The sequence below is a fragment of the Rhinopithecus roxellana genome, chromosome 14, assembly GCF_007565055.1.
Source record: "Rhinopithecus roxellana isolate Shanxi Qingling chromosome 14, ASM756505v1, whole genome shotgun sequence".
Taxonomy (NCBI): domain Eukaryota; kingdom Metazoa; phylum Chordata; class Mammalia; order Primates; family Cercopithecidae; genus Rhinopithecus; species Rhinopithecus roxellana.
Genome location: NC_044562.1, coordinates 70,519,151 through 70,546,155, shown reverse-complemented (window position 1 = coordinate 70,546,155; position 27,005 = coordinate 70,519,151). Strand labels below are relative to the sequence as shown.

Here is a 27,005-nt window from a genome sequence, read left to right as displayed (position 1 = left end):
TTATAAAGCTGTAAATATTTGCCTACGTGTTCTACATACTTAACCTCCTTTAATTCTGCTTAATGCAGTGGAATAGATATTATTCCTCTCTTTCACGTGAAGATGCTAAGGTGCTGAATATAAAGTAACTGACCCAAAAATCAGTAATAATTGTTAGTGCCAGAATTTGAATTTGAATGCAGGTCTTCCTGCCTCAGTATCCTTATCCTCTTAATTAAAAGCCTAAAATGTCTGGAATTAGTAAAATCTAAAAAGACTGAAAATGACAGGCTTTGAGAAAAGACATGTAATTAATTTTTTTAAATGTATATGGGCTGGGTGCGGGGGCTTACACCTGTAATCCCAGCACTTTGGGAGGCTGAGGCGGGTGGATTGCTTAAGCTCAGGAGTTTGAGACCAGTTTGGGCAACATGGCAAAACCCCATCTCTACAAAAAGTACAAAACTTAGCTGGGCATGGTAGCGTGTACCTGTAATCCCAGCTACTCAGGAGGCTGAGGTAGGAGGATTGCTTGACCCTGAGAGGTTGAGGTTGCAGTGAGCCATGATCACATCATTGCACTCCAGCCTGGGTGATAGAGCAAGTCTCTGTCTCAATCAATCAATAAAAGGAAAATAAATATTATATATTACTATTTTTCTTTTAAAATATAAAATCTGTTTCTTTAATGTTGACATTGTCTGAGTTAATTACTTGCCCTGCTTTAGATGAAACAGATGAACAGAAGTGAATTAAAATTTTAATTTCCTCATCATAGATATTTTTATTGTTTTCTCAGTTTTTTTCCGTAAGTCAAATTTACTTTCTCGTTGCTTTTATACTTCCTGATTGTAGGTTCCTAACATGTCAGCAGTATCAGGTAATAAAACAAATGGTGGTCATATCATGTTACATTTAAGTTATGTGCATTTTTCAGGTTCTAGGTTTATAGGCCTTCTTTAATTGAAGACTCCCAATTTGGTGAAATAATTTATTTTTAGAAATTATTGGCTTGAAGTTGAATCTAGCAAGGTTTGATGGCATATTAATTTATTTAGAGGTTTTGCCTCATTGAAATAGAAATCTTTTAGGTCTATTCTATTTCTTGTATTTTTATTTTCTATGTGGTCAAAATATGACTGCATGGAAACAGACTCTAAACTACCTCGTTTTCTCTAGTGCTTAGAAAAAGAAACTTGGTAAGTCTGAATACAAAACATACTTTAGGTATGCTGATAGAATGAAGATGCTTTACCTTTTCTAGTTTTTTCTCTTCTAAATTGCTAAATATTGGAGTCTTCCAGGGCTCAGCCCTCAGACCTTCATTTCTCTATGCTCACTCATTTATTTGATGATTATCTCAGTTTCATAATTTAGAAGACCGTCTATATGCTGATAACTCCCAGATACCAAAAGATATCACCTCTACACCACTACCCTAGTTCCAATCACTATTTTCTGCAGTAGCCTCCTAACTAGTCTTTCTTCCACTCTGCTCCTGTATTCTCATTTCTCTTGCTGCTTGATTAATCTGTTAAAAACATCAGTGGTTTCTTCTCACATTCAGAACAAAATGAAAACTCCTTATCATGACCTTCCAGGATATACATTATATATCCCTCTCTCTGTCCTCATCTTTGATTACTCTGTACCTCTAGCAGCATTGGCCTTCTTGCTATTCCTCAGACATACTAGTCCCTTTTCCCATTCAAGGCCTTTGCTGTTTGTTCCCTCTTTTTCTAATGTTCTTTTGTTTTTTGTCCTCTCCTTCAGATATTTGCATGGCTCACCTTCTACCATTGTTTAGGTCTCTAATAAAAATGTCACCATCTTAGAGGGATCTTCCCTGTCCTCTTGTGTAGTTTCTGTATTCCCCATTTGAATTAAATTCATTGAGGTTAATGACTTTATCTTGTTTGTCACTGTATTTCTCACTCCCTATGGCTGCTCTACATAGTTCACCATCATAGATGCTCAATGAATATGTTAAATGAGTGGATAAGTGCATGCCCAAATAAATGCTCACAGAATTTGAACAGTTTTGCAAATTCTCAAATAGCTCTGAATCTTGCATATTAATCCTTTTTTTCTTTTCTTTTCTTTTTTTGAGATGGCGTTTTGTTCTTGTTGCCCAGGCTGGAGTGCAATGGCTGGATCTCGGCTCACTGCAACCTCTGCCTCCCAGGTTCAAGCTATTCTCCTGCCTCGGCCTCCTGAGCAGCAGCTGGGATTACAGGCTCCCGCCACCACACCCAGCTAATTTTTTGTATTTTTAGTAGAGTCGGGGTTTCACCATGTTGGCCAGGCTGGTCTTGAACTCCTGACCTCAGGTGATCCCCCTGCCTTGGCCTCCCAAAGTGCTGGAATTACAGGCATGTGCCACCACGCCCAGCCACATATTATTCTTTTATATTAGAATAGCAGTAGTTGGCTGTGGCTCACACCTGCATTCCAAACACTTGGGGAGGCCCAGGCGGGAGGATTGCTTGAGCCCAGGAGTTTGAGACAGTCTGTGCAACATAGCAAGACTACAAAAACTAAGAAAAAAAAAAAGTAGCTCACTCTGGTGGCACATGCCTATAGTCCTAACTACTTGGGAAGCTGGGGAAGGAAGATGGCTTGAGCCTGGGAGGTTAAGGTTGCGGTGAGCTGGCATCGCACTACTCCTCTCAGCATGGGTGATAGAGAGTAAGATCCTGTCTCTTAAAAAAAGAAAAAGAAAAAAGGCAATAGTCTCATAGTTAATGTAGCTTAACATTTGGTAACTAGGCCTAAATATTGAATAGAGGGTCATATTTAGTCATAGAAAGGCTCAGTTTATTCTCTAATATTTCTGGGAAAGTATATTAGCAGAGTGAGTTATTCATTGGAGAAGTAGGGTAAAATAATGTGCATTTTTCTGCAACTCCATACCACCAACCATTTAGTGTTCTTCCATAGATGCATTAAGTATGTAAGGTTTCATTCAAACCTTTTGTTTTAAAACCAATATAAATTTGAGTAGCTGAACAACAGAGGGGAAAGAATGTAGGCTCTGGAATCAAATCTATATTGGATTCCTGGTTTTGCATTTAACTGTGTGACCTTAGGGAAATAATTTCTCTGACTTACACTTTCCTCACCTGCAAAATGGGAATAATGGTACCTGTCTCATATGTTTATTGTAAGACTTAACATGATAATGTATGTAAAACATCTAAATGCCTTACATTTAGTAGGTGCTTAAAAAACAATAGTTTTGAGTGTTTGTTTGTTTGCTTTTAATAATAGCAATAAACAGCACCAGGTGGCACTCTGTTGGCACTCTTGCCTTAACCATTAGAGAAAGGATTAGAGTGTATTTGAGAAAGAGCCATACATTCAAGGGATATGATTCAACAATAGTTTTAACACTTCATTTATAAACTACAGTTGACCTCACTCTATAGGAAAGTTTCTTGCAATCAGCATGAAAGAAAAATAAGGGTCCTTCACAGTATTGGCTATGAAATTTGTTATCGAAGAATGTTATTTTAATAATAGCTTTTCTGTTTATAGGTAATCATGTAATTTGTATATTTCAAATGCCTGCTGCTATTCACTATAATTTCATAAAGCAGAAACCTTTTCAACATAAATTTTAAATAATGTTTTTAGTTGCCTTGCTAAACTTATTCAATACTAGAGCTTTTGAGAGATCACTTATTTTTATGTATAGAAAAGATTTTTCTTGATTTGCACCCTGAACTTAAAACTCAAGTTGAACTCATAGTAGCGTCTTTATTTACTGACCTTCAGGCAGTGTCATGACACTCTCAGTACCGTTTTTGAGTTCCAGAGTAAAAGGGCCAGGGGTTGGGAGAATATTGATGCAATTTCTCTTAAAGGGTTTGGCCTGTAATTGTGATTAATAACAGTTGCTTTCACTATCTGGAAGCAGACAGGCTGGTTTGTCTGCCTACAATCATGCTGTGATAAATGGAGCTATTTTAACTCTGGTTTTGTGTATCAGAGAAAACAGATGTAGTCTGGAACTGGAGGCTATAGGAAATATAAAGCCTACTTAACTTAATCTTCATAGTGCTTGTTTTTGTAACTGACGAGCTGGTCAGTTTAAATAGCAAAGTTTATGTCAGCCATGTATTTAATTTCAATTTATGACTTAAGTTTTTAAGTTGTTCATTTGCTAAAATTATACCTAAGTCCTTGTCAGGAAGTTAAAAACCTTGATTAAGTATAACCAGTCCTAGTTTAAATATTGATGTTTTTACCTAACCAAAATTATTCCCTATTATAATTATAGGGCAGCTGCTGTTACCTTTTTTTCGTAGTCTTACCAGAATCTAATAGTATTAGAAACTTTAAAAGTAAAAGGAAACTACTCAAAGAAGCTAAGCAAAAAAATCAGGTTTGGGGCCATTTGTTAATTTGTAGTGTGAAATAAAAGGCATATGGATTGGAAAGAAGGAAGTATAACTATCCCTATTTGTAGGTGCCATTATTGACTGTATAGAAAATCCCAAAGAATGTACAAAAACAGAGTCAGCAAGATTTCAAGATACAAGATCACACACAAAAATCAGTTACATTTCTAAATACTAGCAATAAACATATAGAAACCAAATCTAAAATATAATACCACTTGTAGTTGTTCCAAAGAAAATGAAATAGGCATAAATGTAGCAAAATATATACAGAATTTGTATTCTGAAAATTACAGAATCTTGATGAAAGAAATCAAAGAAGACCTAAATAAATGAAGAGACATACAGTATTCATAGTTTGGTAGAAAACTGTACGTAGTAAAGCTGTCAGTTGTTTACAAATTGATCTATCTAGTTAGTGCATTTTCTGTCAAAATTTCAGCAAGATGTTTAATAGATATAGAAAATGTTATTCTAAAATTTATATGGTAAGGAGAAGGAGCTAGACAGCTAAAACAAATCTGAGAAAATGAATAAAGTGAGAACAGTCAATCTACCTTATTTCAAGACTTATTATATAGTTACAGTAGTCAAGACTGTGCATTATTGGAGGAGGACACATAGATCAGGGGAACAGAAAAGAGAACCCAGAAATAGAGCACACAAACATGCCAAGCTGAGTTTGACAAAAGTACAAAAGCAATCTAGTGGAGGAAGCATAGCTTTTTCAACAAATAGTACTGGGGGGAAGAAAAGAACTCTGACCTAAATCTCATACCTATACAAAAATTTAACTCAAAATGGATAATGAACTTAAAAGTAAAACAACACTATAAAACCTTTAGAAAAATGCATAGAATATCTTCAGGATCTAGAGCCGGGCAAAGAATTCTTAGACTGGACACTAAAAGTATAATTTATAAAAAATTGATAAACTGGATTTTATCAGAATTAGAAACATTTATCTGTGAAGGACTCTGTTAGGATGAAAAGATAGGTTATAGAGTAGGAGAAAATATGTGCAAACCCTATATCCAAGAAAAGACATATCTATTATGTATAAATAATTCTCAGAGCTCATTAGTAAAAAGCAAATACTTTAATTAGAAAATAGGCAAGAGACATGAAGAAGAATTTCACTGAAGAAGATATACAGATGGCACATAATCACATGAAAAGATGTTCAACATTGTTAGCTATTAGGGAAATGAAAGTTGAAGCCACAGGAGATATCACTACACACCTATCAGAATGGCTAAAATTAAAAAAAAAAAATAGTGACAATATCAAATTCTGCCAATGATGCAGAGAAACTGAATCACTCATACATTGCTCGGGGGAATGTAAAGTGGTACAGCCATTCTGGAAAACAGTTTGGCAGTTTCTTATAAAACCGAACATGTAATCACCACTTAACCCAGCAAATGCACATTTGAGCATTTGTACCAGGGAAGTGAAAACTTACGTTCACATAAAAACATAAACATAAATATTCGAAGCAGCTTTATTCATAATAGCATAATGGACCCAAACCGGAAACAACCCAGATGTCCTTCAGCTGGTGAATGGCTAAACATACTGTGGTACATCCATACCATTGAATACTACTCAGCAATAAATGAAAAAGAATGAACTATCAATACATGCAACAACTTGGAATAACTCTCCAGGGAATTATGTTAAGTGAATAAAAGCCATCCCAAAAGGTTACATACTGCATGATTCTACTTCTATAACATTTTTGAAACAACAAAATCTTAAAAGTAAAAAAAAATTAGTGATTTCCAAAAGTTAAGGCTGGAGAGGGTGTGACTGTAAACAGACAGCACAGGGATCCTTGTTACGACAGAACTGTTCTTGACTATATCATTGTCAATGTCTTATTCCTTTGATAGCTACCAGATGAGTTTAGCCTTTCCAACATTAAATCTTTATCAGATTACCATAAGATAGAAAATTTGTTTTGCCTTTTAATTTTTTCAGTTTCTTTGGCCTTTTCTAACAAAACTTATATGTTGATTATACTATTTTTCCATTGAAGCAATGTTGTAGTTAGAGTGTAAGAACATACTGTGGAAACCAGCTTAATCCATAATTTAACTCAACATTAAACTATTAATATTCCAGCTATAGCACAGGTTAAACAGATTTGAGAGCTGACAGAGGAAATCTGTAGCAAGAAGGTACTGATCCCTGCTCCCCACCTCACCAACTGCCCACCCCTGTGTGACTACCGGGGCCAAGCCCAAGACAAAAGGGCCAGGGACGACATTGTGTTTGCTGTCTCTTACCACATGCTATACCTTTAGTAGCTTCTAGCCTCAGGTGTATCACCAGGAGAGTGAGTATAGGTGGCTTGAATAATATCACTTAGCTTCAGATCTCTAAAGAGAACTTTTTCTCTTTGACAATTTTATGTCTATAACTTATAAATAATATGATAGTCGGAGAATGCCTGTATTACATTATTACATTGTTACAGAATACTTTTTATAGTTGGTTTCATGTGATTAGCAAACAGTTAATCCTGGGAAGAGGTTGGGTATCCCTCTAGCACCACTACGTAATCCAGCAGTAGTTTGGTCAGATTAAATTAAATCTTGAAATACAAAGTCAGTGTTCAGATCACTCATATAAGCAGCTAAGTCTAGATTTTCTTCTTAAAATCTGACCTATAGAATAGTGCTAAAGAGATATCCAGGATACTCAAACTAGAACTTTCAAAATATAGTTCTTATAATGGTCAGATGCTTTTTGCTTTGGCTGAAGTCTACTTCTGAGCTCCACTTTCAATAATCTTCTAAATGTATGGCCCATTTCATAATTTGTTCTTTTTAATAAGTCTATAATAAATCTTTTTGACTTATAATCAAATGTATGTTTCAAAAAATTAAAATTTAACTAGAGACTTCTGTGACCAGCAGATGCTGGATTTATCCCTTATAGGTTAGGACTGTTTGGTAGTTTCTGCTAAATCTTCAATCCCTTAAGCCTCAAAGAGTAGTTCCAGATAATTTTTGGTGACCAGATTGGCCTCCATGTCCACATTTTCCATTTACATCATTTTACCTCTCATACCTTGAGTACATGCCTGTTCATTCATTTATGCTGTTGATCATACCACAACTTCTTGCATTCTTTCTTGAATCTCTTAGCATCCAGGGGAATAGTGAGCCTATAATTTGAAAAACTATACTTGAAAGCTTCCATATTCTCTGTTCCAAAAGCAAAGTTTTAAAAATGTACTATGTGTTGTGGAAGAACACACACAACTTGTTTTATCCAGACTCTATATATATTATTAGAAATTGAATTGTAAAAAAGTGAACTCCATTCTTAATTTAAGCAGAACACTCCCTCCCCCACCCCGCTTAGTTTTCTTTCTTTTCTTTTCTTTTTTGTTTCTTTGTGGGTGTGTGTGAACTATGGGGTCTCACTCTGTCACCTGGGCTAGAATACAGTGGCATGATCTTGACTCACTGCAGTCTCAAACTTCTGGGCTCAAGTTCTCGCGCCTCAATCTCCTGAGTAGCTGAGACTGCAGATGCATGCTGCCACATCCAGCTTATTTTTTATTTTTTTATTTTTATTTTTTTAGAGATGGGATCTCACTATGTTACCCAGGCTGGTCTTGAACTCCTGGGCTCAAATGGTCCTCCCACCTCAGCCTCCCAAAATGTTGGGACTACAAGCATGAGTCACTGTGCCTGGCCTAGTTTTCTGTAATATTCAGTATTTGACCCATCTTTTTTATGTCTTATAAAATACATCTAAATACTTAAGTACTTAAGGAATCATATATTTAGAATAATAGAGAATTATGGAATGCAAGGTACTTGTTTTCAGAGATGGTGATCTTGGCTCTTTATAGCTCTGGTGTTGACTCTCAGGCTAGATTTATACTTCTAGAGCATCAGAAGTCAAAGGAATATGTTGGGTCAGTAGCTATGAATACCCCACATCAGATGATTCAGGTCTAAAAAAGAAGAATAGGCTTTATGTGGTATGTGTACACATGCCTTTCAGTAGATAACTATCCCATACAAGGTACACTGAAATAGTTTTAGGCCACCTGTTATTTGCTGTCTTTAGTCATTCATTTTCCCTTCCTTTAATATGGCATGCCACATAAGGGACAGAGTATAATTTGTTCCCTTTCTGAAAATGAGTTTTACAGGTGCTTAATAAGGAACTGCTGTATAGTTGTATACCCATGTGTGTTACATGGGTATAGATCAGTATAGTCAGCTAATTTCTGAATGCCTAGCAGTACAACTAAGAATTGTACAAAGGGCATTATTAGTGGTGATGTTTAGCTCTGGAATAAAAATCTTGTACTTTGAAGTGTGTTTCTTCAAGATTAGGGCCTGTGGTGGTTGTTGTTTTATTGATCCATGTGAGCTAGCTACATAAGGTTCTCCAGAATCTCAAGAAGACTCCAATAATTGTCTTGTTGTTAAGGCATATTGAACATTTTTGTTTGTGTTTTCTATCTGTGTACGTATCCTGTGAAGCAGTTGACTTAAATTGTTAAAGCCAAAGATTTCTAGTACCTTTAATTGCATAAACCAAGGTTTCTGACCCCATTTCAAATATCAGTGGCAGAAGAAGTGCCAGACCTCTGCCATGAAGGGGTTAAATGCTTTTATCAAATGTGTTTATGAGGCCACAGCTTTGTTGGCTGTACTGGCCACTTTTTTTTTTTTTTTTTTTTTTTTTTTACTTTCTACTTCACTAATCAAATGTATATTAGATTGATTATTGTAAAAGTATAAACCATAGAAAATTTGACAAGATAGATGTGTAAATTATCCTTCTGACAGAACTAATGATGCACTCCAAGCACCTTCTGTTTTCCAGCGCTTGGTGAGTGACTTCATTAAATATGCAATGGCTGTTGGGTGGCTTCTCAGACGATGGTTCAGTTCCTTGTGGAATTGCATTATTACTAGAGGTGTAAAACCAGGCAGACAAGCTAGCTGTTGGGCATCCTGCTGAGGTTCTAATGTGCTCCATCTTGTTGGAGCAGTTGTTTGCAGTCTTTTCAGGACAATTACATCCATAACCACAGGATACATTCAGTGAAACTATATTACAGATAACAGTGGAGACTGGCATTCACTGTTCATCACCCCTCTGCCTTCAGCCTCAGTGTGGGCAGCTTATAATAATATAGTAATGCCACTTTTACCATTCACAGAGTAGTTTTTTTTTTTTTAATCCTGTGGAGCAAATCTGGAAAAAACTGATTTTTAACTTTTTAAGTAAGTGCTTAAAATCATAGAATATTAGAGTTGAAGAGACTTCATAAAGTCTAATCCATTTGCAAGTGAAAACACAGGCTGAATCAGAGTCATGGGTGGTCCCTTAGGAGATAATAGAAGGTCCTGGTAGAATATCTTTTAGGTGGTAGAGACTACTTGAGTAGGGGGATTTATTTACTCTTAGCTTCTGGTTTTAGAACTATCTCAAACAAAAGTTTTCATCTTGAATTTAAGGTTTTTTTTCTGCTGAGCCTCATTTCCCCCCATCTTAATACCAGCAATACCTTTTTATTTCTGAAAGCCAAGCATATAATTTGCTTTCTGAGATTATCACAGTATTTATTATTTTGATGACAATTTGATGGTTTCTTAGAGAACTGGACACAAAAGATGGTTTTAGTTGAGCTTGAAATGGTATTTAAGGTTTCCAAAAGGCAGATGTTATGATGTATCACTACAGCCTAATAAATAGGAATGCATTCTAGAATGACAGACTGAATACTTTAATGAAAGAAGATTTTCCATTTCAGTTGGTCAATTAAATCACTGTTGATGACTTTGGATCATTAATGAACATTTGTGGAAAATGACCATTTGAATTCAATTATTACAGTAATAGGTTTTTTGGAGAAGTACAAGTACAAATAATCCTAACTGTAAATTAAAAGATTTATCCATTTTGCCATGGATAAGTTAGCGTATTGCTTTGCTTTTTAATACCAGAGCAAGTTGACATTTCAGAATTCTTTTACAGATTAAGTACATATTCTTTCTTACAAAAGTTCTACTTACAAAAGGTTATGTTTTTCATTGAGCACCTTTTGAAATATAATTTATGCTGCTAACCGTTACGTTACTTCACTATTCTCAGAGCAAATTAGCAAGACCTAGAAACAAAAAAAGGGAACTTTGTACAGTATGTAAAAGCAAAAGATTTAAGTTTACGATGGATTAGGTATTTGATTTATTTAATGTCTTAGGGAAAAAGAAATCTAAATCTGGAAAAACAGTAGGAAGAAAGTAACCATTATTTGGGAACATGCAAATTTATTTAAAAGTACTGTGAAAAGAAAATGTAAATAGAAGCTTAATAACTAGATTTTTTATCTTAAGCCTATTAAAGTTTCAAATTTTCTTATTTTAAGCCTTTATGTTCGTTAAAATATTTTAAGAATATATATCCTGTCATTTTTGCTAAATTTACCCAACAAATTCATCCCAATATGATGTTTTTCTTTAATTAACTTCATTTTCTCTAAAACTTGGGTGTGTTGTGGTAGTTAAGGCAGAGGTGGGTTCTTTCGAAATGCACGTTTTTCTCATTTTGTTATTTGTAAAATGGGCTATAATCTCCATCCAAGCTTCCTTCAATCTCCATTTCATAGTTTACAGAGAAAGGAGACACTGTGGAGCACAGACTTCCCCTGGGAATACACTGGGCTTAATGAGCTTGATAGTCTGGTGGGCTCAATAAATCAAATAAAGCAAAACATTTCTCATTTTTGAATAAAAGCATTTATCACACAGTGTTTGTTCACTCGTGGTCACAAGATTGATTGGTTCCCAGCATCACAGCGTATATTGAAGCATTTTTGATTTTGTTTTTCCAGTGGGCAAGTTACGGAAGCAATGGCTAAAGGAAAGTATCTCTGATGTCGGCTTTGGGATGCTGAAGTCTGTCAAGGAATATGTGGACCCCAATAACATCTTTGGAAACAGAAACCTTTTATAAATCCATTAGTATCATTACAAAAAAATGTCAATTTTTTTTTTAAGTTTTCAACTGTGGTTATACTAGTAATCAAATATATCATGGACTATATTTTGGATACTTTGTTTGTTGGTTTAAAATAAGTTTGTTTCCATTCTGTAGTTTGTTTTGTTTCTACATCTATGTATTGACAGATGGTATTCCTAAATCTCTCTCATTGTAGGTACGTCATTTTACAGCCAACGGTTGTCATTTCAAATTTTAGGCAGCACAAGGCTGCCAATTATTCCAGAGGAAGCTGCTGCCAGCTGTTTTGTATTGATGCTTCCTCTTGGGGAACAAAGACAGATTTTGGTATCATTGATTGCTCAGTTAGCCTCTTTTTAAAAGAATGTTTCTGGGAATCAGATGTCTAGGAAAGGATTCCACTGAGGAGTGATACACGTGTACATTGTTTAAGAGCATATTCTAGTGTGACTAGGCCATTAAAGGGAAGAATATTCATGAAAGAATATAGGCAACCTGTTATTTAGAAAAACCTTCACTTCTGTAAGGTGCTTGACTTGGCCTATGGTTTTTTTTTTTTTTTGAAATTAGTATACATGCATAAAACCTTGTATCATCAGTATACAAATTATTCTGTTAGGCGACATGTTTTTGTTCTCCATGTTTCTGTTTCTATTGAGGTATGAGTTGTATTTGTATCACTGAGATAACCTATTGTTATATTCTAATTCATTGATAACATGTTTTGTAAGAAAAGCTGACATCCCTCATTGCAAGTGAAGAACAGGTTTACCCATGAAATGAATGCCTTTATTCCACTTAGAGTCCTAATGTTTCTGATTTCACATTCTTGTTGCTGAAATGCAGAAGAAACAGCCACAGCAGGAGCAGAAGGAAAACTTCTTAGACTTAATGTCTCCAATTGCAAGAATTGTTTCACTAACGAAACAGTCATCATTCAACTACTGAATTTGAAAGCCTCAGCAGTTTCAACGACAAAAATCATTTTTGCTTTTTTAAAATTAATCCCAACTGCATGATAAATTTTCATATAAAAAGTAAAGTTTCAATTTAGTTTTTAATAATGGTTTAATGCCTTTTTTGAATAACTGGTTTAACCTAAATTTTTTTTAAATGTAATGTATTAATGCATATACCATAATCAAAAGTTTGAAATATCTGTTTCTTAAATAATGAGAACATTAATCACATTTAGCAAGCATTTGTACATTCAAACCTGGATATTAAAGTGAAATGATTACTTTGAATCACTGTCTGCCAAGGTTCATGATTCACATTTTGAGATGGATTCTTTTCTTAATGTAATACCTAACTTTTGATAATTTTTTAAAACTAATATTTGATCAGATAATGTAAGTCAAAATGCAGACGATCCTTTAAAAGGATGCATTGTCTGTGTATGTAGCAACAGCTCCAAAGTATTTTTGGGCAGTTTGATACCTTTTATATCTGAAGTAGCCTTAACCAGAAAAATGATAATTTAAAATTGACAAAATGATATTTTTAAGACTTCAAAATGATAAATAATTTTTAACTATTAAAATTGGCCTCAAACTAATAAATCTGTAATTAAATTAGAATTAAATATCAGTTTAACAACAAAATGAAATATTTCTTTTTTAGAAGCTGCCTCTCTTCATTGGTGATTTATTTTTAATTATAAAATTTCCAGCAGATCTTTGCTTAAGCCCTTGATATTTGACCTAATTGGACACTTGATGAGGAAGTTGCCTCTAGAATTATAAAAATCTCAGCTTTATAAAATGCTTCTGTTCATGAAGGTAATTTCTCTAATTGGTGATCAAAATATAAAATTAAAGAAGGTACTAATGTCTCACTGGAAGTATATATATATATATATGTTTCTGAGTAATTTTTTAAAAATAAAACAGGTTCATTAGAAGATCCATTCCTTTGCATGTAATTGTTATAACATTCTTTTCCAGGGAGTTCAGTTTCAACAACCTCAGAAATCCATACTTGATATTAGGAAACTATAAATGTAACACCTGAAATTATTATGTTCACTATTCTACATGAACCTTATGGAAATTCGTGATTTATGTCTTTGTTTTTCTTTTTCCAAGTATATGCAGGACTCCCCAACCTTGATTTTATAATGGTGACTGCATTTTGTAGGTGGAATCATTTCTACCGAAATCATTTTGAAACACAAGAACATTCATCAGTACTGTTTCGCTCTGATTTAGTAAATCAGAAAGCCTCGCCCCACCCCCAGCCCCCACTTTCACACACCTACTTCTGGGAGGTGCCTCAGTATAGACTTAGTATCTGTGGAGGACTGAGTTCATGAATATGCACAGAAGCACTTAAACCATGCCTCTTACTTCTATCGTATTTGAAAATGGCTTCATAAAAGTTAGGAGAACACTGTTTATGTGACACTTCTTAACTCATTGTTAACGTCTATTTTTAATTTCAAAAACCTATTGCCTATTTGGTTTTCAGTACTGCATAACACTGACTTTCTTAAATTAGTCATATTTGCAATAGTTTACTTAAATTTGGTAATGTCACATTTGGGTTGGGGTTTCAGTGGGAATAGTAACTTGCCGCTAGTGAGAAATGGCATTGAATACTAAAGACTAAGTGTGAACAGGCTTTATAGACCCTTAGAGAAACTGTTGCCTTAATGTTTGGTGCAATTTCTAGTAGTGCATAAGTGAATTTAGTCTTATGACAAGTAACTTGAGCTGTTTTTAGCTTAATAAGAATTGTGGAAACCACATGTTTATTGTGCCCATCATTTTACACAAAGAAAAGAGGATTATATTGTTTCTTATGAGGAAGTAGGAGTCTTCTTCCTTAAAGTGCTTCCATGTTGTAGTGCTATTACTTAAAAGTTATTTATGAAGTTGGAAGCCTTCTAGTTTGCCTAACTGTGTTGATGTATTTTGAAAACAAAATTGCAATAAAGGATGAGCTTCCATCGGTGTATATGTTATACCAGATACAGATGGTTGCAAGGAAACCTTTCCCCCTACCCAGAATAGTCTGTTAGTAACTGCTAAGTCCTGGCTTGCATTTTTGAAAATGCCTTTCTGCATGTTAGCACCCAGACTTTCCTTTGTCATATTCCTTTATAGCTACAACTTAACTGTAGCTTATCAGAGAAGCTCTGTAGTCCTACACTGAAGTGTGTTCCCTTGGCTGTTACATTGGGCTCGGTTTGGTTGAACTTCTATTCTGTATAAATGTTAGAACACAGTTACTACAGATTGATTTACAAACTGCATGTGCTGGTGCTTGAGGCAGCCAAAATGGAATGCTGTGGAAAGCATATCTACATCTTAAAAAACACTCAGACAGGAGTTAAGGACAGCTTTAATAATTTTTTTGTTTACCACTTAATCTTTATCAACTCTGATTTTAGTTAGGACTTAGCTCATGGTTGAAGAAAAGTGGAAAATAACAAGTGCCCATTTAGGTTTGAAGAATCCAGAATGTTTTACCTTTGACTTTATGAGTTATAGAAGCTTGGCTTTGCTCTAGGCTTCATGTTCCCAAATGAGCCATACATATATCAGTATATTCACTTAATTTTTACTTATTTCAGTTTCCTGTAAAGGAAACAACTTATACATTGATGCTTAAATCCAGAAAGTATAAAAGGTTTTCTTAAACTGTTAAAATATAGTGTCTGATATAAAGGATGTAAGTTACTCAGCCTTCTGCTCCCTAAGCCAAACAGTGTTTGTCTTCAGTGTGAAATTTAACTGTAAAAACTACTTGTAATGTCAAGAGATTATAGATCATATTATTAATAAAATGGACCTGGGTCTAAGTTTTTTTTCTTCAAAGGGAGTGTGAAGCTGTTTATTCTTCTGTTTGCATATGGGTTTTTCTTTTAACTTTAGTTTTTCATGTTCATATTTCCACTGATTTGAACACACAAGATTTATTTTTATAATTTTGTTGCTTATAGCATAATCAAGTGCAACCTACTTGTGACTAAATCTCTTTGGATTTATAGTTGAGGATATTGGTAGCTAGGTTTTGTCAATCCCTAATCATTTTTTAAAATCAATGCTGTATTCCCAGGAGGCATTGAGACTCCTGTGAACCCGAAGCACTCCCTTTTGAACCTTGGAAGATCCTCAAAGGGCACTCTTGTGCTCTTCTAATCACAATTAATTCCTTAACAAATCAGAGTAAGGATAACTGACATATAGAACACTCAAGCCAAAGAACCATCACAGAATTTAGTAACTTTAGTTCTGTGAACATGAAAACATTTCTTTTTTGGTTTCCAAAGGAGATTATTTATTTTTCCACAAGGAAAAACATCTTGCAGAGACTCTGAATTCCAAATCTGAGTGAGAAAGAAAAGGAAAAAAATCTGTTTCATCGTGGATTTCTAAGCAACATATATACGTGTTTTTAAGACAACCTTTTGTTGGCAGTGTTTTTCCTGAACACCACATGCACCCTAGGAAACATGTTTTTCCTTTAAGGTAATCTTGTTCACATATCGGAAAAGGACATGAAATGCTCATACTGGCATATAAGTTTCTATAAGTAGTTATTTTTGAGCTACTTATATACTGTATCCCCAAAAGCTCACAGTGCCTTGTTGGGATTTTTTTTTTCCGTGAAATAGACATTATTTTAAATGAGTGGGAGAGGATAAGTCTTTAGACAGAGGTCATTCATCAGTTCAAGACTATTCCTCTTCAAGAACATGTCAGGAATTAAGTAATTGTATGTGGAAACACTGGTAATTCTTTCCACAGTGTTGTTTTGGATAATCTGTTCTAGTATATTTAACTAATTGTATGGTGGACCTGTACTCTGATACACATCTAATCAGTCAATGGGATTTGTATGTGATTTTCATTCCTACTGCCCCAACCTAGTAGCCCTAAGTTGTGGCTTGGTGGATGTGGCATTGAGCCTCAAGACACTCGCTACATTCTTTCTAGATGTGTGCTTACAGGCTCCCTGAGGAACAGAACCTGTGGAGCTGGCGGGGGGCGGGTGGTTTTTATTCCTAATATTGTGTGCCAGTCCTTTTTCGTGTGATGGTGCCTTCAGAATAATGAATATTTCTGTTCTGGACAATGATTAAATCTTATGAGAAATATATGTAGGTTATATTAATTCTTGTCCATTTTTGCTAAGCCTGTGAAATACTTTGGCTCTGATACAACTTGACTTGAATAATATCTTATCCTGAGTCTTCCTCCAAGGCAGTACATATTCCTGCTAGGACTGTAGTAATCCTTTGGGAACTACATGTGAGTAAGCACTTGTATGTAAGCCATTATACTGCTGTAACTAATGCATACAAATAATTCTCTTTACATTTATAGTCTAAAAGGGGATATGCAGTGGGAAGGAAAATTCCTGAGAGATTCCAGCATAGCTTTGTCAATTCCAACTGAGCCATACTGTTTTCCACAAGGGCTCAACACATATCAGTATTCCATGCTTTCAGTGTGTGTTCAGATTCTCCTCTTACTGGTTTTCTTAGACTGTACTGTTCTATAAGCAAATGCCCATGTGTGATTTTTAAGATATGCTGGGGAAAAATAAATCAATACCACAACCACCCATTGTTAAAGAAATTGTTGTTTATTTCATGTTGGTTCTATTTAACCTTTGTTGACAGCATGCTGTTCTTGGCAAAAAACAAACAGGATACACTTTGTGCCCATGAGTACCCTCTCTGGTAGTGAAGGGCATGTGCACAGATACTGATTACATCCCTGCCTGTGGCTCCCACACTGAAAGGAAGGTTGTAGCTATCTGGGCTCTGAAATGACTGAAGGTCAGACCTGTTGAACTCTGTCTTACGTGATACATTTCAGTAATCACTAGCCATACTAAGATTTTAGCTCTTGTATTATGTAGTTAAGAAAAGCAATTTTCTACCTGACTTATATAAGTTCAGATTGAATGAACTCTAGAAATCATCCCATCTTATTTGTTTCATCCCATCTGAACATAATTGCTACCTAACATTCCCCAGACCACCAACAGATAACCAGTCTTCCTGACCATTTATTTGCTGTGAACAAATGCAAATTCATTGCCTTTCCAGGAAGCCTTTTCCAACTTCTGTAATCTTCAAGTATTAGGAAATTTTAAAATTATTAGACTAAAATCTGTGTTCCTCTTCTACCCATTATACAACTTCTGCCACCTTTAGTCATAAAGAATTGTCCAATTGCTCTGTTGAAGGGCTGCTCTTCAGGTATTTTAAGTCAGGTCTCATGTTCCTCAACACCTTCTCCTGTCAACCTTTGCTCCTGTCATTTCTAGACTTTCACCTTAATAATCCTCTTCACATGTGCCCATTTGCTGTTTTTAAAGTGAGGTGTCTAGGCCTGAAAACAAATCTTCCAGAGTAGTACCAATGCTTCCTCTAGTGTAGTCACTAATAAAAAAGCATTTTTGGTGGGCATTGCTCTGTCAACTCATACTGACTATATGCCATTTACCAAAGATTATCTTTTTCATGTGACATTTTGGCCGCATCTCCTTGGAGGCTAATTTTTGTAAAGCCCCATTACTTATATTTAGCTTTACTAAAATTTGTATCTTACTGGAGTTAGTTCCATATTTTCAAAATGTTAGGATCTTGACTCTTACACAGAATATTTTCTGTGCCATCAAGCTTCAGGTCATCAGTAAAATAGAGACAAATACTGTCTGGATTTTCATCCAAGTAATGACAGATAATTGATACATTACAAGGGCCTATCTAACCCATGATCCTGACATTTCATCCATGAAAGAACATTCAGGATTCAGACATCTACACTTTCACTTGACATACAATTGTCCACCTTTTACATTTTGGCCACAAATACACTTTTTATTCAGTTAATCAGCATTTATGTCAGATAAGTAATCATGTTTACTTTAACATTTTCTGCTGCCACAGTGAAATCCTGATAAAGCTACTACTACAGTTTCCTGTGCTGTCCTATAAGAAAAAGAAATGAAACCTTCCTGCCATCACATTTCCTTTTGCCTGTTTGGCCTCAGGGGCATGTTTCTCTTTTTGAAAGACTCAAACCCATTTTCTGCTGCATTTTCTGATGCGGTCTGTTGATTGGGCCTGGTATTGCCTGATGGACAAGCTCTGAAATCCACCCTTGTGTAGTTTTGCCATGTCCTTTGTACCTCATTGTGCTAACATTAGATAGGTGAAGCTGCTCTTTTTAGAAAATGGCAGAATTTTACCACTGTAAAGTAACTTAGAAGATAGGGTTCTAAATACAAGAAGCAGTGGATAAGGTTCTATTCTGGACATTTTGGGTGTGATTCATTTTTCTCTACGAACTACAAGTCACATTCCCTATTCGGACCTAATTTCTTCTTTTATAAAGTGAAAAACTCTGAGGTCCGTTTCAACTCAGTCTCAGTGATTCTAATGTGTCTGTGTTTTTTTTGCTGAACACTACCCTAGAATTGATTATTATATAATTAATTTTTAAATTTACCCTTTTTTGCCAGACAGGCAAGAAGGTAGCATTGTTATCACAACAACCCTGTGAAGTAACTGGTATCATCCCCTTTTTACTGGTGAAAAAAACTAAAGTTTGGTTAGGTTAAGAAGCACCCACCATTAGTAGCTGGGAAGTGGCATTGCAGGACTGTGGAGCCAGGTGACTAACTTCAGTACCTGTGTGCTGGCTGCTTCACTGCTGTAGGCTACTTGTGCTGGATGACTATGATGTACACAGAATTTCTTTTTAAAGTAGATTATTAGTTGTCCTCTAGAGAAGGGCTCAAGTGTTAGGGTGATCAGACCCAACACCAGGTCATGGGGGTGACGAAGTCCAGCAGAGTCAAAGGAATGAGAAAAGACAGTTTGAGAAATAAAGTGGGGGCCGGGCGCGGTGGCTCAAGCCTGTAATCCCAGCACTTTGGGAGGCCCAGATGGGCGGATCACGAGGTCAGGAGATCGAGACCATCCTGGCTAACACGGTGAAACCCCGTCTCTACTAAAAATACAAAAAAAACTACCCGGGCGAAGTGGCGGGCGCCTGTAGTCCCAGCTACTCAGGAGGCTGAGGCAGGAGAATGGTGTAAACCCGGGAGGTGGAGCTTGCAGTGAGCTGAGATCCGGCCACTGCACTCCAGCCTGGGTGACAGAGCGAGACTCCGTCTCAACAAAAAAAAAAAAAAAAAGAGAAAGTGGGTCCAGGGGCCAACGCGAGTATGGAGGCTGCGAAGGCCCTGAGCCCTGGAACCCCAGACTACTGTTTATTGGTGATCAAAGAAACAGGTGGTGAGAATGTGGGTTTGAAAAGGAGCATTGTATTAAGCACATGATTTACAGCTGTGACGGTTTAGCATTTATATGACCAATTCTAAGACACAATTGATCTAGGAGCCTGGGAGGGCTAGAAACAAGGAACCAGCAAGTCTAGACACATTCCAGAGGCCATGAGGGGTTTTATGCCCTGAGCCCTGGATTATTTCCAAGCCACGAGGGGTTTTATGCCCTGGGCTTAGATTATGGTGTGTCAGGGTAGCCTTCCACCCTTTAGCACAGAGCTTGGTGTTCCAAAGGCCATGAGGGATTTTAGACCCTGGACCCCGGACATGTTCCAAGACTCTTACATTATGTCAGACATGCAACCCCTGCCCCAGCTTCTCCCAACACTCAGCTTTTCCCAACGACAAGTAAGGAAATGGAGTCTCTTCCTACTACAGAGTAGAAGCTGCTGTCTTTGTGACCACATGCCATAGAATGCCAGAAAGGTTTTTTCTCAGATATTGTCCTGCTGTGTAAATGTTTAACCCACAGTATCCTGCACTGATTTTGTGGGTTTAATATGAAACTCATAAAAGGAAGTATCTGATGGAGTGAATAAATTTGCATTTTTATAACTTTAGTACTCTTTGAGCTGCACTTAAAAATATAAGACAACCTTTTTCTATAAGTTATACATCTTTCATTGGGAGACTGAAAATTGAAAGAACTGTTTGAGATTAAAGAAATGTTTTATTATAACCTAGAGACAACAATCTAGGTTCTTAGGAAAGTCACAATTCCTTAAAAATACTAATTTAAGAATTCAGGTTGCTGCTGAAGGGTTTGAGCTACATTAGGGTGCTCAAAAAGTATATAGCTTATAACTAGAATGAAAGTATCAGTTTAGAATCTGATGGTTACAGTCATGGTGATTATGTAGTTGGACAACCAAAACCCAAGAGTTACTGGCTCATGACAAAATATGGTTTGACTTAACACGAAGGGCATAGCCCAAAAACTGAAAACTACAGAAAACCCAAATGTCACTTTAGTTCCAGAGGTAGGTCAACAAGGGATAAGAGGCATTTAGTGAAGGGTGGAGAATGAGCTGCAAGTCACACTAATACCAGGAAACTACTAATACCAGGAAAAGCTGAGTGTTGGGAGAAGCTGGGGCAGGGCTTGCATGTCTGACATAATGTAAGAGTCTTGGAACATGTCCGGGGTCCAGGGTCTAAAATCCCTTGTGGCCTTTGGAACACCAAGCTCTGCAGAGAATGCTCTCAGAAACACAACCTCTAGGTCTTTCCAGATCACCCAGAGTCAATAAGAGAGGGAAACTGAAACATAAAAATTATATTTGAAAATCCTGGCCGGGCGCGGTGGCTCAAGCCTGTAATCCCAGCACTTTGGGAGGCCGAGACGGGCGGATCACAAGGTCAGGAGATCGAGACCATCCTGGCTAACACGGTGAAACCCCGTCTCTACTAAAAAATACAAAAAACTAGCCGGGCGACGAGGCGGGCGCCTGTAGTCCCAACTACTCGGGAGGCTGAGACAGGAGAATGGCGTGAACCCGGGAGGCGGAGCTTGCAGTGAGCTGAGAGCCGGCCACTGCACTCCAGCCTTGGTGGCAGAGCAAGACTCCGTCTCAAAAAAAAAAAAAAAAAAAAAAAAAAAAAAAAAAAAAAAAGAAAATCCTGATACTCACTTGTAAAGTCTTTCTTTAGTGATGTTATCCTTTTAAAGTTAGGTTGTTTAGGTAGTCTCACTCTGCTTAACTGTAGTCAGACTTCCAACACTGTTAACCCTCCAGGACACCAGGGAGAAAATGAGCCCAGATGAGGATTATGGAGCAGAGGGGTCAGAAAGTTGCTTCTAAAGCTTCCCCTCCAAGCCATTTACCCTTTCTAATCTCATATTTCCTAATAAGTGTATTTATTTGGGCATCTATCCCATAGCCCTCTCTAAACAAATCAGTCTAACCTTGGGCCAAACCTATTGTTGTGATTCTGTATGGATTCCATCTGAGGTGCTTCTCTAAGCCTGTGAGGCCACACACCCCTCAGGTTAGGAGTGTCCCTCTTATGATTACAGCTGTCTCATTGCCAGATGACCCACCTTCATTCCCACACAGTCATAATTGTCTGCTTCTCATGAATGGGTCAGAGTTAGCCACCACACCTGACCTTCACAGATGGTATTGGGGCAAACATCTGGACATTTTGGGTGTGGACATTCTTTTCCATTCTGCAGCTGAGGCCACATTCAAAGGGGGACTGTCATGAGGAATAAAAATCCTTTGACAGGCGTATCATGCCACTGATCAAAGGAGTCTGTTCTTGATGGTTCTGCACTAAGAGATCAAGTTCTTGTTCCTGAGAAAACAAATATAACTACTTGTGTATAAGCACACACACTCCTATTTTGTGTGTGCCTCTGTGGAGACCAAAGGGTTGACTAAGATTAAATACTCAATTAATATTTGAGTCCTTTAAAATAAGACTATGCAGGTATTATGAATAAATCTTAAAAGATTTCTTATATTTCTATAAGGAGCTCATTGTTGTCAAGAAAAGTGCTTTTAGCACTTTATATACTCTAGGAGCACAGAACAAAGCTTTCATTTGAGTTTTAGGTACAGAAGCTTTCACTCAAATGGCAAAATATGGGGTCATTGTAAAGTCATTTGCTTTTTAGAATCAAGCAAGGCAGGGTACTTTGAATGTGAGTTTTAAAGATGTATATCCTGAAAATAAGGACAACAAATGCTAGGGGAGTTAGGAATGCCCTGTCTTCCCAGGTCTCAGCACCAGACTTCTTGACTCTGTGTGGTTCATAAGACTTTGTTGCTGCCAGCAGCAATCTGAATCTGCGTGAGTGCCTGTCTGAGAGCCAGGGTAAGGAAGGGGACAAATGGCATGGTTCACCTTTGTTTCTTACTGGTGTGAGCAGTCAGGATTTCCTTATACATTACTAACCAGGAAATCCCAAATGCCCAGCAGCAAGGGGTTAAAAACCATTCAGAAAAGCTTTTTATGTTCTGAAAAGTTAAATTACACATACATGAAAACCACAAACACATAACACCTGGGTAAATTGTGGCCAAATAAAGACCAGGCTATTTGCAAAAGGGAATCTGGAAAACATTTGTTTTTGGGTGGTTAACATTAGTTACACTTTATGCTTTTTTTCCCCTAAAGAAAATAGCATGGTTTAGAAGAAACAGGAAGAAAACAGAATTTTAATACGGCCATTGAAAACAAGATTTCAGTTCATTTACTTTCCAAATCTTAAGGGGCTACCAAGATTGACACGGGCACAAAGCTACTGCAGCAACACTTTTAGTACAGAAGTTGTTAAACAAAGAACATTTCCCAAACATTGAATGTGCTATGGGATGCAGTGAAGAGGTCAGTACACATTGCTTGTCCTCCACATGTGACACTAAAGCATCAGTGGTAAATGATAGCAGCTCAGATAATTAAGATTTAAAATGCCATAAATTCAAAACCACTGAACTTCACAAAAAGCCAAATTTCCTGGTATAATACAATTTGAGCACAATTTGAGGTCATGCTACAAAGGAATTATGCTGAGCATGTTTTTATCAGTACCTATGTGGCTAAGTGGTTCCTTTTCCTTGAAGGAAAAAAATCATCTCATTATGGCAGAGGTTCCCTATCATTCAGAAGAAAGCTACTAGGTTGAGCTATGAGAAACTGCTAGTTTTGTAAGTCAAAAACTGTCAAAATCAACAACTTCATATGATTCAATCTAATACACTTGATTTTTCTAAGCCGGATCAAGTGAGGTTGACAGTTACTTTTTGTGGAAAGAGAGGAGTGAGGAGTGGGAAATCAAATAGTAAAGCTCTTTTAAGGTTCAGAAAATAAAATGCCTGATCAGAATGCATGTGGTTCCCAGTGGGAACTCTAAAAAACTCTTGGGAGTTCTGGACATGAAATGAACACTACAACTTAGAATTGACCTTTTTGGCTAGGCCTGGTGGCCAAGATTTTTCCTTATCCAAGAGACTACAACATGGAAACACTGTACACCCAGCATATCCTAAATTGCAAGCACAAAGGTAGGAATTAAGAACTGAGAGCTGGACCCAGTGATTTGCACCAGTAAATCCCAGCTACTTGGGAAGCTGAAGTGGGAGTATGCTTAAGCCTAGGAGTTGGATACTAACCTGGGCAACAAACATAACAAAACCTCTGTCTCTTAAACCCCTGAGTTCTCAGGATACATCTGTTATTTGTCACAGAGATAAATAAAAAGTTATCATGGAAAATAGTAACAGCGTATCTTGTTCATATATTTAAATTATTAAAGGGAACAAAAGAAAACCAGGGAAATTGGTTCTTTGATAATTGTTCATCGTGTCTACATTATAGCACCATAATTTTATTTTTTACTATCACCATATTAAAATATCACCAAAATTTTTTACTGACTTTTGCCCATTAAAAAAAAAAAAAAAAAAAACACTTATAACCTAAGGAATTTTGGTTAGATAAAGCATTATATCCATATTAAAAAACACTACCAAAATATCCTAAAATCTACATAAAAAGTATGTATTACAAATTAATGAGTGTAAATTGTGAGACTAGAACACAAATCCCTGAAATGATTATTTAAAGACTACTCTTAACTATTACTGAGATAGTGCTTGGTCCCTGAATGAGGTAATCCTTGTGCAAAGGCCCCTGAAGAGAGATCAGAGCACAAGGTTACAGAGGAAAGGAAACAAAGGTATTACAACTTCTGATAGAAACATTCTTCATAAGTTTGAAATTTTTCATAACCCCTGGGGTAAAAGTTCTTAGAATGTTTCACTTTCTGGGAAATGTAACACCAAAAGTTTTAGCTACTTATATTTTTATACTGCGTAGTGTACAAAGTTCAACATGTAACAAATATAAAGATGCCAAAGGTTAAAATAAAGCAATGCAAATTTATAGAACAAAACCATTTGATAAATGCCATTATCAGCTATTACTATATATTCCATCCTATAATCTCATAAATCAAAGCTTTTAACTGCCTAGACTCATATGTGACTGTATTCTTTCCAACATGCATTCTCTCTTCTTCCAGGGGTTGTTCAATAACAGCAGGTATGTTTCTGCCATGAAGTTCACAGTGTCCTAGAAACTGGACACATTCTTGAATAACACTGTCATGAATGACTATCACGTGTTTTGACATGTTTTCTAACAAGGACAGGAAGCATCTTTTGGCATAATACCAGGTATCTGTTACCAGCTTTTTATTATAAGGCTCCAAGCTTTTGATAACTCGAGAAATACCAAACTCATAGTTTCCTTTGGCACAATAAAGAGTTCCTATCACCAAATTCACAATGCAGAGATGGTACATTTTCCTATTTGGGTCATCATAAGAGAGCTGCTCTTCCTCCTTTTCAATCTTCCTCATCAACTCCTCTGCTTCTTCATTTTGACTTGTCATAACATAGGAAACACAGAGATTAGCCAGTACAATAGCACTGACATTCAGGATGTTATCATAATGCTTCTTGACTATGGGTTCATAGAAACCAATGGCTTCTTTGTATTTGTTTTCTTGCATGAACAGAACATGAGCCACATTCAACTTCCACACATCATGGTCGTTACAGAATTCCACAGATTTGCGGAAGATCTTTTCCACCATTGGATAATTTTCAAGGTTCCAGTAGATTTTTGCCTGAGCCATCAACACGGGAATATACTTCTCCATGGTTTCATCATATTCATTCACTGCCTTTTTGATAGCTTCATCATCTCTATTGTGTCTTGCTTCCTGTACTTGTATGGTGAGTTTCCGGAGGACCTCAGTCAGCATCCCTGCTAGCCCATCAAGCTTAATGAAAGCCTCTTCAGGAGCTGTCTGGCAAGTGATCACGGCATCCAAGAAGTCATAGAGATAGGGTGTGAGGAACTTATAAATCAAATGGGCATTTTCTGCCAGGACATCTGCTGCCAGGTCAAAATACTCATATTTACAGTAGAGCAGCAACAGGTTGCCAAAAGTCTCTGGAGGAAAGGGATTCTGTTGGAGCAAAAACTGTAGCTTTTCAAACCCTTCTGTAGGCCTGGCATCCATGTTCATTAGTGCCTGGTTGTGTAGGGTCACAGGGTCCAACTCTTCCTCTGCCCTGGGTGGCATGTCAGTGAGGGCTTCTTGAGCTGCCTCATAGTTTCTCAGTTGGTATTCTATGGCTGCCTTAAGGTTGAAGGCTTCCACCAGAGCAGTCTGGTGGAGGACTAAGGTGTTGCCAACACTGCGAACATCAATGCCCTCAGTGGTCATGCCCACACCTAGCTCAGGGTGCTGTCGGATGCCACGCTCAATAATCTCAGCGATATGCTTCAGGGCTGAGGCATACTGTCGGCTGCTGTAATAGGCCAAAGCCAGGTTGTAGGAAAGGTCAGGCTGGTAGCCCGAGGCCTGCAGGGCGGCAAAAAACTTGGAGCATGCAGCTTCATACTGTCCCTCCCTGTACAGCAAACAACCCAGGCTGACCTGGCCATCGGTCTCATTCTCGCCCCCACTTTCTTCTCCCTCTTCCCCACTCAGCAGCTGCTCCACCAGGCTCCTGGACCCTGGCAGATCGCCCTCGCTGTACTTGATGGCAGCTTGCAGGCGGAGGACCCGGTTGTGGTAGGCGGGGTTATCCAGGAGAAGGAAGGCGACCCGGGTGGCCTCCGGATAAAGGCAGGCCTTGTACAGGGCCTGGGCCTGGTACAGGCGGTACTGCTCCAGTTCCGGGTGCAGCTGGCCCAGCTGCTCATAGCACTCGGCCGCCAGCGCGAACTCCTGCAGGCGGTAGTAGCAGTAGCCTAGCAGCGACAGGCCTGCGCGTGTCCTAGGGCTCCGCTGCGGCTCTCGGCCCAGCAGCTGCACCGCCTCGGCGTAGCGCGCATCGCGGATGAGCCGGTACACCACCGCGGTGAACTCCCCGTCGGGGATCTGCGCGCCGCTCAGGCCGGCCATAACCGCCACGGCTGTTACGCGTGCGGTTACCACGGCAACAGGGCAACCGGAAGCGGAAGACTGCCGGTTTCCTTGTCGCAAGAAATCTGTTAGGAATAAAAAGGGACCATTCTCGTCAGTCTCTCAATTTTGGTTTGATCTTCAAATACTGTGGACTGCGGAGTGGCGGCATTCAGGAGGGGAAAGGCTACTCTTCCGGGCCGTTAGGAGACTGAATCTCCTCGTCCCTGCCTGCACCGTTCCAGTGGTGCCGCGGCGCGGAACGTAGCCGCGCTGCATGCTGGGAGGCGTAGTCCCGGCTGTACCTACCCGACCCGCGGCCGGTGGGGATGCAGGGTAACCCTCCTTCCCTGCCCGCTAAAGATGAGGGGCGCTCACTG

The 27,005-nt window shown here is 37.7% G+C and overlaps 2 protein-coding genes across 2 annotated transcripts in view; one reads left to right on the top strand and one right to left on the bottom strand.

Annotated features, from left to right (window-relative positions):
- Window positions 1-16,956, top strand: part of AGPS (alkylglycerone phosphate synthase) — a 159,557-nt gene extending 142,601 nt beyond the window's left edge. Inside the window, exon 20 of the mRNA XM_010382432.2 lies at window positions 11,257-16,956. Within this exon, the coding sequence (XP_010380734.2) occupies window positions 11,257-11,378 (122 nt within the window). The 3' untranslated portion in view covers window positions 11,379-16,956. The remainder of the gene's footprint in view (window positions 1-11,256) is intronic.
- Window positions 16,957-22,832: 5,876 nt separating this feature from the next.
- Window positions 22,833-26,727, bottom strand: LOC104677891 (tetratricopeptide repeat protein 30B). Its single transcript, XM_030915935.1, has one exon. It carries the CDS (start codon window positions 26,623-26,625, stop codon window positions 24,628-24,630), a length of 1,998 nt encoding a protein of 665 aa, XP_030771795.1. The 5' UTR covers window positions 26,626-26,727; the 3' UTR covers window positions 22,833-24,627.
- Between the last annotated feature and the right edge of the window lie 278 nt (window positions 26,728-27,005).